This window comes from Furipterus horrens, unplaced genomic scaffold (genome assembly GCF_987537825.1).
Source record: "Furipterus horrens unplaced genomic scaffold, mFurHor1.1.pri manual_scaffold_8, whole genome shotgun sequence".
In the NCBI taxonomy this organism is placed as follows: domain Eukaryota; kingdom Metazoa; phylum Chordata; class Mammalia; order Chiroptera; family Furipteridae; genus Furipterus; species Furipterus horrens.
In genome coordinates, this window is record NW_028327178.1 from 105,124,352 (window position 1) to 105,140,357 (window position 16,006).

General features: G+C 50.6%; 1 protein-coding gene, 1 long non-coding RNA gene and 1 other non-coding gene across 5 annotated transcripts in view; 1 reads left to right on the plus strand and 2 right to left on the minus strand.

Moving 5' to 3' along the window:
* Nucleotides 1-479: 479 nt before the first annotated feature.
* LOC150003719 (small nucleolar RNA SNORA40) lies at nt 480-605 on the minus strand. Its single transcript, XR_016512901.1, has one exon. It is a non-coding gene; the product is annotated as a small nucleolar RNA SNORA40 (small nucleolar RNA).
* Nucleotides 606-11,463: 10,858 nt separating this feature from the next.
* On the minus strand, nt 11,464-15,939 carry LOC150003720 (uncharacterized). The gene is made up of 3 exons (XR_016512796.1): nt 15,744-15,939; nt 13,613-13,703; nt 11,464-11,618 (listed from the first exon to the last, which is right to left on the minus strand). It is a non-coding gene; the product is annotated as an uncharacterized LOC150003720 (long non-coding RNA).
* Nucleotides 14,542-16,006, plus strand: part of TSHZ2 (teashirt zinc finger homeobox 2) — a 407,854-nt gene continuing 406,389 nt past the window's right edge. For all 3 annotated transcript variants that reach the window (XM_090286581.1, XM_090286582.1, XM_090286580.1), the window contains exon 1: nt 14,542-15,380. In XM_090286581.1, the coding sequence (XP_090142707.1) occupies nt 15,341-15,380 (40 nt within the window). In that variant the 5' untranslated portion in view covers nt 14,542-15,340. The remainder of the gene's footprint in view (nt 15,381-16,006) is intronic.

Below are 16,006 nucleotides of genomic sequence, written 5' to 3' on the forward strand. Positions count from 1 at the left end.
CACAGCTTTATACTGGAAGCTGCTTGGGGAACCCCTGTTGGATCTGACGGTCCCCATTAGGAATGCTTTTAACTGCAAGTAACCAACGTGTACCTGCGGCTTTAACAAGTAAGCCCGGATGCCTGGCAGTCTGGCTTTGATATGGAGGCCCCAGGATTGTGCCAGCTGCCCTGGCCCCAGGCTCTGCCTGTCCCTCCTGTGTCACCAAGACCAGCTTGCTGACTCTTCGTGTGTGTCCCCTCACCGTTGCAATTTTTTACCCCAGTTCCAGACGTCACAACCTCACCTCAACGTTTCCAGCCGAGCGGAAGGGGTGTGAGCGTGAAGTGTTTTCCTGCTTCATCCTGCCCCCTTCACTTTACAGATGGGGAAAGTGGGGCACAAAAGTAGAAAGTTAGATATTGTGTTGCCTTTGTGGGGTCTCTGATTGTCCAGCCTCCATACCCCACCCTGGTGGTAACTCCTTCATTGTTTTTAATCACATGCCTTCTTACACGTATCAAAAATCATACTGAACCTGAGTGCTGGGTTGCAAAAAAGGATTTCGTTTTCACACCTGCATGTAGTCTTTGCCCAGGGATTAAACAAAAGCAAACACAAGTGCTAATTAACTCCTTAGTTTTCCTTTGAAGAAGCAACTCTCTCAAACAAATGTGATTGTAATGAGGCCGGTGGCAGCCCCGCTCAGAGACAGAGCTTCTGTCCCAGAAAGAGCGTTCCAAGTTCGCAGGTGCTCCCAGGAAAAGGAGCGCGGACCTGAGGTTGCTGGTGGCCAGTGTGGGAAGAGCCAGGCTGAGAGGCAAGCCCACAGAGAGGGGACCCTGGGGAGGAGTGAGGAGAGGTCTGGGAGGCCATCATGAGCACCCGGGTATAGCAGGTCCTGAACTAGGTGTTTCATCTCAATGACCCATTCTATTTTAAATAATTAAACAAAACAAAACAAAACAAAACTCCAATGGTTCTAAGCCATAAAGGGGACTGTTTTTGACTCTTTTAACTGCAAGTCTAGAAGTAGGGAAACTTTGCTCAGGAGTGTGTTTATCCAGGGGATGGATCGTGCTATCAAGAGCCTAGGTTTGAGGTTGTTTTTATCTTTTCTTTCCTTTTTTTCCCCATCTCTCATCTATACATCATTCTAAGTCAGGCCTCATCCTCATGAGTATGAGAAGGCTGCTCGCTATAACCCTCCCGTCCTGCTTCAGTAAATAAAAGATCTCAAGCAGGATTTTTGAGATTCAGCTTCATCGGACCTCTGTGGACCGAAGGACCAAGCACCGTGATCAGGAAGCGATGGGACCTGCCGACGGGCTTTCGCTCTGGCGCTGCTGGGAGATGATGGGTCTGCTTACTGGGAAATAGACGACTCAGAAAGGGAAGAGGGAGAGACTTGGGTGGAACGGAGTGAATGCCGGGAGGAAGAACAACTGGTCGCTCCTGCACGTGTGCGGTATGTGCCGCCAACAGTCTTTCCTGTATCCTTAGACCAGTTTGACGTCCTGTTCTGTCCTTGCTACCAAAGGGCCCTTGCTGTTGGGGAGGGACACAGCCGGCCTTCCAACCACACTGCCTGGCCACACACGTCCACCATCCTTCTTCCTTTCCTCCACGACACCGCTCGCCTCCGACTCCCCTCGGTTATTATTTGTTTCCTATTCTGTCCTGCTCTGCTCGTTAGAGAGCGTGGGCTCTGGTCCCCTGAGAGTGCCTCTTTCCTCCTGTGCGCTCAGCACATATTTCCGGAGGACGAAATACCACCTCCCTGGGTCAGAAGAGGGATGGTCCTCAAAGATCTGCAGACCCACGCTCTGCAGAGAGCATTGGAATCCCGGGCTCCTGATACCAGGTCTGCTGTGGGCTCTCTTCCTTCATCCCGCGGGGTGGCAACAGACATTCCCAATCTCCCACCCACCAGCTTCTGCCTCTCTCCCCGGCCTGCTCATTTCCTTCAGCTCATCTATTTTCTTCAAGTCCTTGAGTGTTTACATTCCTCGATGAGAATCTTGCCTGTGTACTTGAATTCCTGTTGCTTTCATTTGCAACGGCATGAGAAGACGTCAGTGACCCTTTACTGGATTTCTTTGCTCCCCAAGGGACTTGGGCTTTGTATCTTGGCTCCACTTCTGCGTCCTCTGTCGCCATTCCCTAGCCACCAGGCCTCCTCCTAAATCTCAAGCCCTACAAAGCGAGCCGTCGGAGAGCACTTACTCTGGACCAGAGGCGGCACCAGCGGCCCCCTGGGCGGACGGGCTGCAAGAGGCTCACATGGGCAGTGGAAAAGCCTGGATCTTAGATGTTCAGTGAAAACATCCCCAGGGCCCTTGAATGTCCAGGTGGGCTGTGTTGGAGACCGAGGAGACACTGTGCCGTCAGGCGCAGATGGGACCCAGGTGTGGTCTGCTCAGCTGGGTTCCATTTTCGAGCTCCTAAGGGATTCCCAGCTGGGGCTGGTCACAGACCTTGCAGGAAGGCGGAGGATCCATCTCCACCATGGGGATGAGATAAGTACTCAGGGCCCCCTCTGAAAATGTTCCTGAAATCCTGACCATCTAGGGAATCACCAACAGGCTTGTGCCATGAAGGCCAGCAGAGAACAGGACATTGAATTCAAACAAGTCGCTGTCCAAACTGTTGTGCTCCGTGAATTCAACCCCCGACTTTTAACTGACAACTTGGATGGTAGGAAGGTTGATGTAACGTAGGTATGTGTTAAAAGTATATTTTAGAATTTTTATTCAAATTTTGAGATTTGAAAACTCACTCTTCCACTTACTACTGAAACCATTGACTCAAATGCGGTCCCCAGATCAGCAGCAACGCCCCCACGGGACTTGTTAAAATGAAAATTCCGGGTCCCCACCCCAGACCTACTGAGTCAGAGACTCTGGGGAAAGGACTCAGCCGTCTGCTTTAACAAGCCTTCCACGGGATTCTGATGATAGTTTGAGAACCGCGGGCTTAAACGACCCAATCTGTGTTTCCTTATATGTAAAATGGGAGTTACACTACCCGGCCTCTTAAATTCACGGTGCGGATTAAATTCAAAAGATTTTGCATGGGAAGCATTTTGCACAGTGTCTGGCACCCAGTATGCACTCGCGCTATGACAGCTACAATTAATGTTAGTATTATTATTGGATTTCTTTTCTTGGGTGGCCCATGGATCGGTCCATGTCTCTGCATGTCTATCTGTGAAATAACTGTAAAGAGAGAGGATATTTTAACATTAATCATTATAACAATAGCTAATTTATTGAGCTCTGTGCCAGGCACTTGGCAAATCACTCCATGAACATTGCCTTCGATTCTTATTTTTAAAAAATGCTAAGTGAATGGTGCTATGATTATCCACCTTTTACAGGTGAGAAAACAGCTTAAGGAACTTACCCAGAATAACACAGGTAGTGAGCGGATGAACCAGGAAAAGAATCCAGAGACTGAGCCTCCAAAGCCCAATCAGTTAAACACATCCCCAAATGGCCATTCCAACGTGGTTTGCAAAAGCGACTACAGGTGGCTGTTTTCCTACCTATAGTGCTGTTTCAAAAATCAGACATTCACTATAACATATGCATAATATCACAGCTACTGAGTAATTACAGAAGAAGTGTCTAGACCAAGTTTTTGCTTGAAATTAGTTTTGTTTTTTAAGATGCCAGGGGCAAAGGAAACCCGATAGCTGCCCTCCAGGAAGTCCTCCAGGATTCTCAATTTTGCCAAAGCACATTGGCCATGTGGCCACTGTGGGGGATGATCTGCTGATGGGAGGACTGAAGACATCCCAGCAGCTGCACCGCTATTTGGGGCACTGATTACCTGAGCCCAGCGGTCACCTGCAGGTGTTCATTAGGTAAGAGAGCCAACCAGGAAAAAACAAAACAAAACAAAACTGCTTCCTTTGCCTGCAAAAGGTAAATCTTCAGGCAAGGATTAGAAAGAGGAAATGTGGAAATGCGACCTGTAATTAGCGTTAAGTCTGCGTTAGCAGTTGTACTTATTAATGCAAGTTTGGGGCCCAGTGACAAATGCCAAATTGATGTCATTTTTCAATGCAACCAAAAATGCCGGCACATAAAATACCAGTGACATCCTATCAAACAACTTATACATGGGCAAATTTGTATGTATGCCCAAGGAATTTCTGAATAGGCAGCTGAATTTGTAAGATCAATATATTTAAACACCCAACAAAATGATGTTTCAGGGTCAAATACACGTTCATTCAGTGCCCTGGTCACTTTGTCCTGGAGAACTTTTAAGGGTACAGAAGGTGAGGAACAAAACCCTGCAGGTTTTCTTTCTGGAGTGAAGCTCCTATGTTGGTCTATTTGAGAGTTTCTGCCTAAATCCTCGAAGCTGGACCTCAGAAATAGTACAAGATGTTCAGTTCAGGGGAAAACATCCCTGTGTCCCTAAAATGACAGGATCGACAAGAGCCCTGCCGAGCCAACGCGGGTCTGAGCTTCTGCCTTTTCTTTTATTTTTATTTTTTCTCTCTTTTTAGCTCCACCCCAGCTAGCTCTTGAGAGACCTTCTGTTCTGTCAGCCATAATGACATCTGCCGGCGGAGACAGGAAGTCATAAATCTGTAGGTCCCCTCTCAACCAAACCTTGTTAATGCTGCCATTTATCACGGGGGCTGGGGTGCCATCTCTGGAGGGCTGGACGCAGAGTGCATTTTCTCCCATACCCTCTCCCCGGAGAGCAACCATTTTAAAAACGGCCCCTTTTTCATCTCGCGCTCGCAGACCTGAAAGTCAGGCAGATGCAGACCCGCTGTCAGTGTGCAGCTCTTGGAAGGGAGCCACGGTTCCGGGCAACAATAGACGCGGCTGAAGCGAGGCGGCGCTGCCCGAGCTCTGTCCTGCCTCTCGCTGCTCCCAGGACGGAAAGGAAGATCTCTGTGCCCCAAGCCCTTCGGTCTCAGTGTGCTTCTCAGGGGGCAAAATGGGCCACAGACCACAGGGGGTGGGGGGAGAGGGTTGTTGAAGCTCAGAGTGGCTGTTGTTCTGCCGAAGGGGTTCCCGGTGTCCCAAGCCTCGATCCAAGCCCCGTGCAGGGCCGAGTCCCACTTTTGGGGCTCCGAGCATGCTCTCGGGGTCAGAAGCGGCAGCAGCATCTGTTTGAGCTTGTTGGAAATTTGGCATCTCGGGCGCCGCTGCAGGCCCGCGTGGTCAGAATCCCCATCTGAGACGAGGTCCGCAGACGCTTCCTCTGCAGTAAAGTTCATAGCTCCCAAGGCCGGTGCTCCACCTCTGACCTTGGGAGCGGGGCCCTGCTGTCTGCAGGGGCCTTTTCTGGGTGATGGATGTTTAACAGCATCCCTGGCCTCTACCCACGAGATGCCAGGGGCACCCCCTGAGCTGTGACCATCAGAAATGTCTTCTGACACACGGTCAAGTGTCCCCGGGGAGAAAATATAACCCCCGTTGGAACCCGAGCGACACCCAGTGAGGTCTGTGGGCCTGCAACATCGGTGCTTCCTGGGAGCTTGTTACAAACACACAGTCTGGGACCCCCCCCCCCCCCCCAGGCCTGCTAAAGCAGGATCTCTTGAGAGGAGGCCCAGGAATCTGCGTTAACTCCCTAGGGGCTAACACGCCAGGCTGCGGAGCATGAACAGGGCAAAGCAAGGCGTCAGTAGACAGTTTTGATCTAGAAGTCCCTGTGGCCACAGGCATTTCTGTGACAGAGTGAGGCACTGTGGGGGAGGACAGGGGCCACAGCCATACCGGGAGGGTCTGAATCCAGGCTTCCCCGCTTGCTGTCCCCATCACCATGGGTCACTTTCCGGACCTGTCTGTGCCTCCACTGTCTAACACGCCAAGTGGGCACACACACAACAAAGCGCTTCACCTCATCGAATTGCTTTAGAATATGAGCTCACATTTTAAAGTGTTGGGCAAGTGCTTCATAAATATTGGCCACTATTGCCGTCGTTACGATAATTTCCCCATCTCTCCTAGATTTTTGCGTTCCTGGAGAGCCAGGCAGGTGCCTTATTTCCTGCTGCTCCTTCCCGGCACCCAGCCCCGTGCCTGGCAGGGAGCAGGTGCTTAATGAACAGCAGTGGGGAAAAGGGCGCTGGCAGGAGCCCACTGTCACCAGCGGCTCGGATGAGTGCTGTGCTGCCTGTGTGGCTCCTGTGTGAGGCTCCAGGCTTCCCGATCAGCTTCTAGAAATCGGCGCCCTTGCCGGTGTCAGGGACTGAGCTGGTGTCCGTTTGACCGCTCAGTGTGGACCAGATACAGCTGAAAATACTGTTAACCACAATTGACAAATGCTTGTGAAATACTGAAAAAGCTAAAAATGAGGGGGTGCTTCCTATGTGTAGGTGCTGTGCTGTTTTATGGGAGCTCATTCAGTCCTCTCTGTGCCGCCCACGGGACTGGTGGTGGTGTTCTTCCCATTTCACGGATGGGAACGCTGAGGCCCAGAGAGGCGAACCAGCTTGCCCGAGGTCATAGTCTTAGTAAGCAGTGAAAGTACCTTTTCAGTTCAGGTCTGTCTGATTCCAAACCTATACTTACCTTTCTTCCCTGGTCTGCACGCAGTGAACCTATGACCCAGGATTTCTGGGGAAGCCCTAATTTCAAATATTCTGCACCCACTTTATGCCTACGGACACACTCGTCCGTATCCCCGCCCAGGTCTTCCCTCTTGCTTAAACGCTCGAGCTATGATAATAACAAGAGCTGTGCTCTGTACCCCTACCAGAGATGTGACGGGCAAGAGGAGAGAGACCCCTAAACTCAAGTGGGGTGGGGACAGAGGAGACTGACAAAATCAGCGACTAAAGGAAGTCTTGTAAGCGAATGCTGACTACATGATTACGAACAAAGAGTGAAGTAGAGATAGCATCTGAAGGAGGCGTGGCGTGGAGCGTGGCATGCCCGGGTGCATTCCGTAGACGGCTATCAGAGGGCACCATGCGGAGACGTGGGCTCGCTGCGGTGAGCTCCAGCCTCGGTCCTCGCCCCTGTGAAGCTCACTGTTTGGGGGTGTCAATGGAGTAGACTTTGCCTGGAGCCCTGCCCACTCTTCACACCCCAATTTAACTGTCAGCACCCGGGCGGCCCTCAGGAGGCAGTGGATAAATACCCCACTCTCGCCCCACTAAGGGAGTCTCTCGGAAGTGCATCGTCTTCGCTGAGTCCCAGCGTTCCCCACGGTGATAACCTGCTTCGGAACGGACCCGGAACCAGCTGCCTCCCCTTCCCTCGCTCACGTTCTGACTCCCCTCCTGCAGCCGTCTAGGGCGACTCCCCACATGGCCTACTTGCTCTCAGATCTTTGTCTTGGGAGAACCAGAAGCAGAACATACAAAAGAGGATTTGCAAGTCTCGGACTGTTTGACCGTTTTCAGCCCGTGGGTCCCTTAGCCGCGTGGGCCTTCCCAGCAACACGTAAGGAGAAAAGACAAGTTGTATTGATGGGTGAGAACAGCATCCAGGACAAGTCACTTTGACATAATTCTAGCAAGCAGGGGTAGAATCTCATGAAATTTTCAGGACAATAGACGCTTAATGCCTAATCATAATAGATAAGACATGCTCCGGATAAGACAGAAAGGTGTTCTCAGAGCGAATTATATCATTCTCCATTTGCTTCTGAGAGTTGAGGGCACCTTTGGGCACACAGTTCTAATGAGTCCAGGAAGGCAAGCTTGATGCACAGTCAAGGTGGCATAAAATATACCGGAGCCCAGAACTTAAAGGCTGCTCGTCACATGGTTTTCAGGCTGTTCCGGTCCTTACGTTCACTTAATGTCTTCCTGTGGTTAATGAAGTTGAGCAATGGATTACTGGGCCAGTGACTTGGTCTGGATTCTTCAGCAGCAGCAAAACACTGGCACCGACTGCAAGTAATCAAGTCCAAGGGAGAAATGTGATATATGTTAAATCGAACAGCTCCCACATCCCCAGCCTGACCGCGCCGCAATCGCCCCTTTAAAAATATACATAACACTTAGTTGCGGTGGCAAAATTCTACACCTAGCCCCATTGAAATAGTCTTTTTTTTTTAAACAAAAAAAAGAGCCCAACAACTTTTGGAGGATTTATTCTTGGAAGCAAGCTTGCCCATGCCCAAATGTCCCCCAACAGTATTATCATTTACCTTCACTGTTTTCAGAGAGCAACCTCCCACCAGGTAGAATAAGACATATTCTCTTGTGTGTTGGTTGAGCAAACCCACTCGGATGGACAAGGTGTTTTCAGGTGGTAAAGAAGTAGATTAGCGTGTATCAGCACTGGAAAGAATAAAAGTGAACCCCAGGATTTAGGCCGACGACGTAACCTGTGATCCAGCCCTGGCCCCCTCGCCTGCGTCTCTCTGCTCCCCTCTCCCTGGCTGGCTCCGTCCTCCTGGGCCTGACAGCTGCGTCCTGTATGTTCCAGAAGCACCAACGTCTTGCAGTTTCAGGCCTTAGCTCCTGGTTGGCTGCGTCATGTCTTCCAGATCGCCACTTATATGTTACCAGAAAGGCTTCTCATAGCCTCCGCCCTAAAACCAGCCCAGCCTCTCCCCCGCCCCCCAACTCTGTAGCCCAACACCCACCTGATTTTCTTCCTATCAGTCTCCATGATCGATCTGGGATTTCCTCCTGTCTGGTCCTTCTCCCCAACACGATGCTGTCCCAGGTATCATGAGAAGGGAGAAAATAACCAGAGATTCAAGTTTTCCCAAAACAGTGACTGGGAAGAGGAATATCCTGAACGAGTTAAATGACATAGGAGGAAGGCAATGAATTAGATCCTCGGTGACAAAATGGTTTGGTTTACTGGCTCTCAAACTTGGCCACATATTGGAATCATCTGGGGGCTTTAAAAACTATTGATGGCTAGGTCCCGCCCCCACAAGCTGGTGTGATGAGTTTGGGTATGACCTGAGCGTTGGGATTTTTAAATCACCTCTGCTGATTAAGATATGCAGCGAAGTTTGAGAACACTGCCTTTTTAAATTAAAGCATTATGTACATATATAGACGCACCCAAATCACAAGCATGCAGGTGAATTCGCTTTCACAGACAGAGCACTCTGGAGTCACCAGCACCCCAGTTAAGAACGACACCAGGCCCCCGGTAGCCTCCCCATGCGCACTTTCAAAGGGAACAAACACCTGTTACCCGAGCATAGTTTTGTTCTGCCTGCTTGTACACGCGTGCATTTGGACTCATACTCTACAATAAGTCTCTTTGTTTCAAGAAGATAGAGACTAGAGAAGTTTGAACCACAGGGGATCCACCCAGGAAGACTTCCTGAAAGAGGCAGTATTGAAGGCAGGCTTTGAAGGAGGCAATAGACAAGAGAAAGGAAAGGGAGAAAAGGGGGGCATGGGGGGATGGCATCGGTGGAAAGAGGTACACGGGCTGAAATGCTATTTACACATCTAATGAGTCCCTGTTTATGGTGGACCTAAGATATATATATCTTTTTAATTTTTATTTGTTGATTTTAGAGAAAAGGAGAGAGCAAGGGAACAAGAAACACTGATTTGTCGTTCCACTTATTGATGCATTCAATCCCCTGATTCTTGCTTGGGCCCTGATGGGCACTCTCACAGCAACCTTGGTGTATCAGGACGATGCCCTAATCAACTGAACTACCCAGCTGGGGCCAAGATATTTTTTAAGTACATCCTTTTTTGCCCGTGTGCTCACTTGGTATTCAATCATTCCACAAATTGTCGATAGATTCTTAGAAGCTGAAACTTGAAGCAAACAGTTGGATAATAAAACCAACATTCCCATAGGCCAGTTGATAAAAGCAAAAGTTCCTAGGGCCTATTTCTGGTCACAAAAACATCACCAAACTTCTAAATAAAGACCCAGATATTTTTTTTTAAAGTGAGTTTTCCATACATTTTTTTTTTTAAGATTAATAAAAACAAGTAAGCGTAGTATCTCCTAACTCGGCGATTCCAGTTCCGGGTCGTGGGAGCCTCTTTTGGCTGTCGTGGCGCCGGCAGGAACCCAGGATGGACGAGCCGCCTCCCACGGCAGGTGCAGGTGCAGGTGCGGGCGCAGACGCGATCTCGTGCAGCCGTGGATACTCAGCGCACCTGTGAGGCGTGGGAGGCAACCAGAGGGCCCGGAGAAGGCCCATGCAGACATGGGGACAACACGCAAACTCCTCCCCGACCGTGGCCCTGGCTGGAATCCATTTAATTTTTTTTTTCTCTTTTATGTCCTAAACGAGACAACATCGAACAAAACCCCGTTATTCCAGGGCCTGCTGACCGCGCGGGACTTGGCGGCAATAGAGGTAAATGTAAGTTACGTTTGAATTAGGAGAGATGGATAATAGAAAGGCAAATATACAGGAAAACGATCCTCACAGATGGTTGTAACAGCCAGGAAGGACGGGAGAGAGAATGGGGCCGATAGTGAAGGCAAAAGGAGATAACACTGGAGTTTGGAGCGAGGAGGAAAAACAGATCTGAGGGGCAGGAATCTGGCTGGACGGGGGGGAAATGCAAAAGTACTGAAACCTACGGCATACAGGGGGCATTCCAGTCACCGGGACATGTGCCCTAAAGCTCCAGAATGTCACAGGCTGCCCCAATGTCCAGTAATAAGGGCAGTGGCTCCTACAAGGTAGACACGAGGCAAATATTTGTTTTAATTGCACTGGGTTGGAGTCCAATGCTAAGGTGGGCAAACTAATCCTCCCCACCCCCTTCTTCAGCCCCCCCCAAATCAATATGATAGGCATGTGCTTTAAGGGGGCATTCAGAAGCTTCTCAACCGCGCTTCAGAGTGAATCCAACGGCAGCTGCCCTGGTTTTTCCTTGAAAACAGAAACTCCTCACTTGGTTCACTTGTTACAGAATTCAGCTTTTTGCCCAAGAAAGGCTCTCGTGCCTGCCCCCTTATTAGACTCACCTGGGAACTTCTAAAATGTCAGATTTTTCTGGCCCGACCCTGAGATCTAATTTAGGAATCCTGGGGTGGGTGGGGCCTGTGCCTCTATTAAAAAAAAAAAAAAAAAAATCCCCAGGGGATTCCAGGGTAGCACCGGTGTGGGAATAAGTGCTCTGGAAATGCAGTTGGGTCATTCCAATCCGTTCATGCCTCCACACATCCCAAGGTTTGTGTGAGGGATTCTTGGATGCTGAATTCCCTGAAGACCCAAACGGCATTCTTCCAAACCATCAACTCTTGGAAGAAGCATCTAAAAGAGCTCGAGTCCATGGCTGAGCAAGAGAGGTAACCATAGACTGAATTTAATTTAAAAAAAAAAAAATTTTATTTTTTTAAGTCTAGCCAGGTACTCCCATCTCTCCCCAGCTTCTAAGCCTGTGATCTGTGGTTTCTTGGTTGAAAAATAAAAGGTAGCAGTTGTTCAGCATAACAGACACACTCGCACCAAACGGAGACTTTCTCAGATTAAAAGGCGAGAACCTTTCACTATGTGGTTCCGTGTTTTTCAATGTCACGTCTACACCGCTCAGCAGAGTCTGGGTCCTGGTGTGTTTGTTACACATCCCGCTGGAGTAGCCAAAATCTTCTTTGTTGATAACCAAGTTAAATATTCTACAACTGGAGCAGTAAAAAAATCATTCAGATTAATGAAAGAACACTCCAAAAGCGTGGGTCCAAGAATATGTCGGTAGCCAGCTGAAAGATAGGTTCAGAAGAAGTATTATACGTCCCCCACCCCGTTATATAACCAGCTGTTGAGAAAGAGGAGCGACTAGGGGTAAAAATTTGGAGAAGAATCCTGGAGAGAGGCTAGGAGAGATTCTGTAGCCCAGACTCAACGCTTCCTGTCCATTTGCATCCTGATTCTGCCCAAGACTGCCTCCGGCTCCCGAATTCCCTCTTTCCTAGTTCTCAGTCTGCTGGGTGGCACTTTCACAAGCTTTTTGAAGGCGAGGATCCCGTCGTATGCATTTCAGCATCTCCTGTGCTTGGGGCAGTGCCTGGCACCCAACGAATATAGTAGATGTTTGCTAAATGATTGAATGTAACATAAACACCGAATCCACAGGCTCAGGGCTTCTCTGGCGTAAGGAGGGTTTCCCGTGAGCTGACTGCCCTCTCAGTCTTACGGCTGTTCAGGCCTTAAGCCTGTACCCGCCGATCCTAGAACTGGGGTTCCTTGGCACCAGGACTGTGGGGTTTTCCTCCATCAGCTATGGTCCCTAGCACAGCGCTCTGCAAAGTTATATTGGGTAATTAGATTTAATTACCAATATTGTCAACTATGGAGTAGTGCTTTCTCTGCTGCAATTGCTTAAGGACTAGGCTGGGGTTGGGTGGGGCTGCTCTTGGGTGGAGGCCTGCCGCTTGGGGGATTTTAGGTGAGTTAATTTGTACCACGTACATGCGAAGGAGAAAGGAGCACTTGCTTCCCATGTGGGGATGTTTAAAATGATGAAAGAGCACTTTGCAAACAGTGACAATAACCTACTGGGGCTGACTGGTAAGATGGGAAAGTTACCTTTCCTACTGAGCCAAAGAACGGTTAAGAAAAATATTTGTGGAATGAGTCACCCTTGGTAATTCCCCTCGAGTGAGGACGAAGGTGGCAGGTGGGTGGTCTGTAGGTAGGAGGTGTCCCAGATCACACTGGTCAGGCCTCGTTTCCAGTGGGTGCACGGTGGGGGTGGGTAGTGAGGACCCACACAGGTGAAACGCCCTAACAGTGACCATAGTAACAGTGTCCCTCCTTGAACTCCTAAATTATATTAATATCTAAGCCTGAGTTGGCTTTATTATAGTTACAATGTTGGGTGTGTCTGATTCTAAAAGAACAAAGGCATTTTTAGCGGAAGTTCTCAAACTGGAGTGAGCAGGAGATTCACTTGTGAGGGCGGGGATTGCCTGTTCAAAAAGCAGGTTCCTAAGCCCTCATCCAGAAGTTTCTGATTCGGAAGGTCTAAGGCAGTAGTGCTCATCCAGAGGCAATTTTGCCCCGCAGGGGACATTGGGTAATGTCTAGAAACGATTTTGTTTGACACACTGGGGTCAAAGGATCTGGCATCTAGTGGGCGGAGGCCGGGGATGCTGCTAAACATCCTATGTTGCCCGGAACAGCCTCCACAACCAAAAACTATGGCCCAAAATGCTGATAGTGCCAGAGGTAGGACATCTTTTCTAGGGTAAAGCCTAGGAATGTGCATCTGGGGGCTGCTGGGGTTTCAATGCAGGAAGCAGAAACCCCAGCCTTGGCTGCCTGTTAGACTAGTGACTGAGGTCTCTGTCTTAGAGCCCCCCTTGCGCTTCCAACCGCCATGTTTAGGGCTCAATTTCAACATGACTCTCCCCTGGAAGCCCTGCCCAGTAACCATCCTCCCTGCCTCCACGTCCAGGTGCACTACGCCTCCTCACTGCCCCTCCTGTTCCAGCACGCATCACCTGCCCCTCTCATTGTTAGGCCGTCCCACTGGAACGAGAGTTTCCAGAGGGCAGGGTCTAGGTTCAGACCCATCCCCAGCACCTCGAAAGTGCCTGGCCCAGAGCAGAGCTCAGTGACCCCACGGTGGCTTGAATGCGTGTCTGTTTGCACGACGCCTCCTGTGTTGAGTCCAGAGCTCCCCGCCTCCCCCAAGACACTGTTGCGGAACCCGATTTCAACATCTTCACGGAGCTCACTGGTCTGAAGTTACCTTGTTTATTTGTTTGCTTTTCATTCTTCCAACAGCCATCTTATTGGGAATTTCCTCTAGGTCTTGTTCTCTGCCATCATTGGGGGTGCACCTGTAAACAAAATGGGAAAAACAGAGAAATGGAGTGGCGAGGGAGGGGATGACATTTTAAGTAAGGAAGGCCTCGGGGAGAAAGTGACATTGATGCAATGACTGGGTACCTAAGGATGACTGGTCTGCTCCCCCATTAAAATATAAACACTAAGAGGACTAGGGTCTTCCCTTTCTCTATGGCTGCTGTGTCTCCAGAACAGGCACATAGTAGGTGCTCAATAAATACCACTTAAACAAAACAAAGGGGGGAAATATGCGATTAAACTCTCCAGAAGGCTGGTGCAAGATTTTTGTCCTTATGACCATCCCCTGAGTGACAAGAAGGTGGGAGGGACAGGGGCGTTATTAAACTTCGAGGGGTGGGGAGGGCATCTCTGTGGTCCGATTTAGAGGCTTAGTGGATGGAGGTCATTACCGGATGAAGTGCCCTCTCTTCCCTGTTCAAAGCAAATCCAAGTTCTCACCCTCCTAGTATTGTGAATGGTCCCTGCTGGTCAGCTAGCCCGGCCCCCCGCGGCTCCCTCCCCAGCTCTGAGTTTAGCCACCACCCTGCCCCCTTTCTCCCACATCCCCTCCCTTCTCAACTGCTCTCCCAGGGGGTCCCCCGCGCCGGGTGGGCACATCCTCACGGTGGAGAAGAGGGCCCACGGAGAAGCAGGGGCAGGGTGGCACACCCGGTCCCCGCCCCCAGCCCCTCTCCCCGGCGGGACACTGTCCCTTTAATAGACTCCCTCTGCCTGGCGCTCTGCGGCTGGGGAGTAAATTTCTCCCTGTCATCAGGTCGCGGGGAGAGGAGGAGGAGTTTGTTAATGTTCAGTTTGTTCAGCGGGATCGATGTTTGCTGGCATCGCCTCGCCCTGTCTTGTGTGTGTGTGAGTGTGTGTGTGCATATGTGGGGGGTGTGAGTGTGTGTGAGAGGAAGCGAGAGTGCGTGCGTGTGTGAGTGTGTGTCTGTGTCTGTGTGTGTGAGTGTGTGAGTGAGTGAATTCCAGATTTTCTGTCTTTCCCAAACCCTCTCCTGTCCTCGCGCATATCACTCACAGACGGGATCTGACAGCGGCCACAAACCTACAGTGAGTGATCTCTCTCTCCCCCCAGCACGCATCCGCCATAGAGATCGGCCAGGAGGAGGAAGAGGAGGAGGGAAAGAGGAGAAGGAGGAAGAAGAAAAAGAAGAAGAAACCACTACCTTCCCAGGATTGCCTTTTTTTTTTCTCTCTTATCTTTACGCGCGCGCGTGCGTTCGGCGCGTGTGCGCCCCTCGTCCCTTCCACCCGAATCCGGTCTTGGATGTTTAATAAAGAAATCAAGTGTCTCAACAGTCACCAAAAAACAAACAAACAAACAAATAAATTCCAAAAAAAGCAAAAACAAAACGAGAGAGAGAAAGAGAGGAAAAAATTCAAAACAAACCAGCCGGCACAAGCCAGCCGTGTCTGCCATCCAGAGAGGGGGGTCTCTGACCCGTGGTGGAGCAGTTGCAGGGGGGATCGTCAGGGGGACAGAGGCCGAGAGACGCCCCAGGAGCCACCGGGCAGGAGGCGGAGGAGACCCAGACAGGCGAGCGAGACCGCGGGCCCCCGCGCGCGGCTCGGGGCTGGGGCGCCAGAAGTGGGACTGGAGCGAAGTTAAGCGATGCCAAGGAGGAAACAGCAGGCACCCAAGCGGGCGGCAGGTAAGAGAACCGGCTCCGTTTCGGGGCTGCCCCTCCGGCTGCTCCGTGCACTGAGCCCCTCGCCTGCCCTTCTTGCCCCCGGTGCCCCAGGATGCTGCCCCCAAGCTTTCGGGGGAGTCGTTCCAGGTGTCCCTCTCTGCCCTGATGATAACCCACCCCATCCTCACTTGCCGCCTCCGATCTCCCAAATCCTCCTGTCTCCAGGCTCTGGATGGGTGGGGGTAGCTATCCCAGGAAGCCTTCCCTCCTTAAACTTTTTTTCCCTCTACCCCACCCCTAACTTTCTCCCGTTCTGTTTCTTGCTTCTCGGGCCAAAGTTGGGTTGAGGATTTGGGGTGCGAAGTAGGGAGATAGCCCTTTCACCTCTTCATCCCTCCGTGTGGTCAGGGCCAGTGGCTTCTGGCCTGGAGTGACAGTGTCTCCTCTCGCTGGGGTTTGGGGCGCTGAAGTGGGAGCTCTGCCCAAGCCCAGGCTGCAGGCTGGCTTTGGGGCGAGCCATGGGAGTTCAGCTTTGATCGCCGCCGAGGTGGAAAAAAACCACTTCAGGAAATGCGTGAACCTTTGAATACGGTTGCTAAAAGGATCCACTAAAAGGATCCACGGTTGGAAATCTAATCAACACTCTC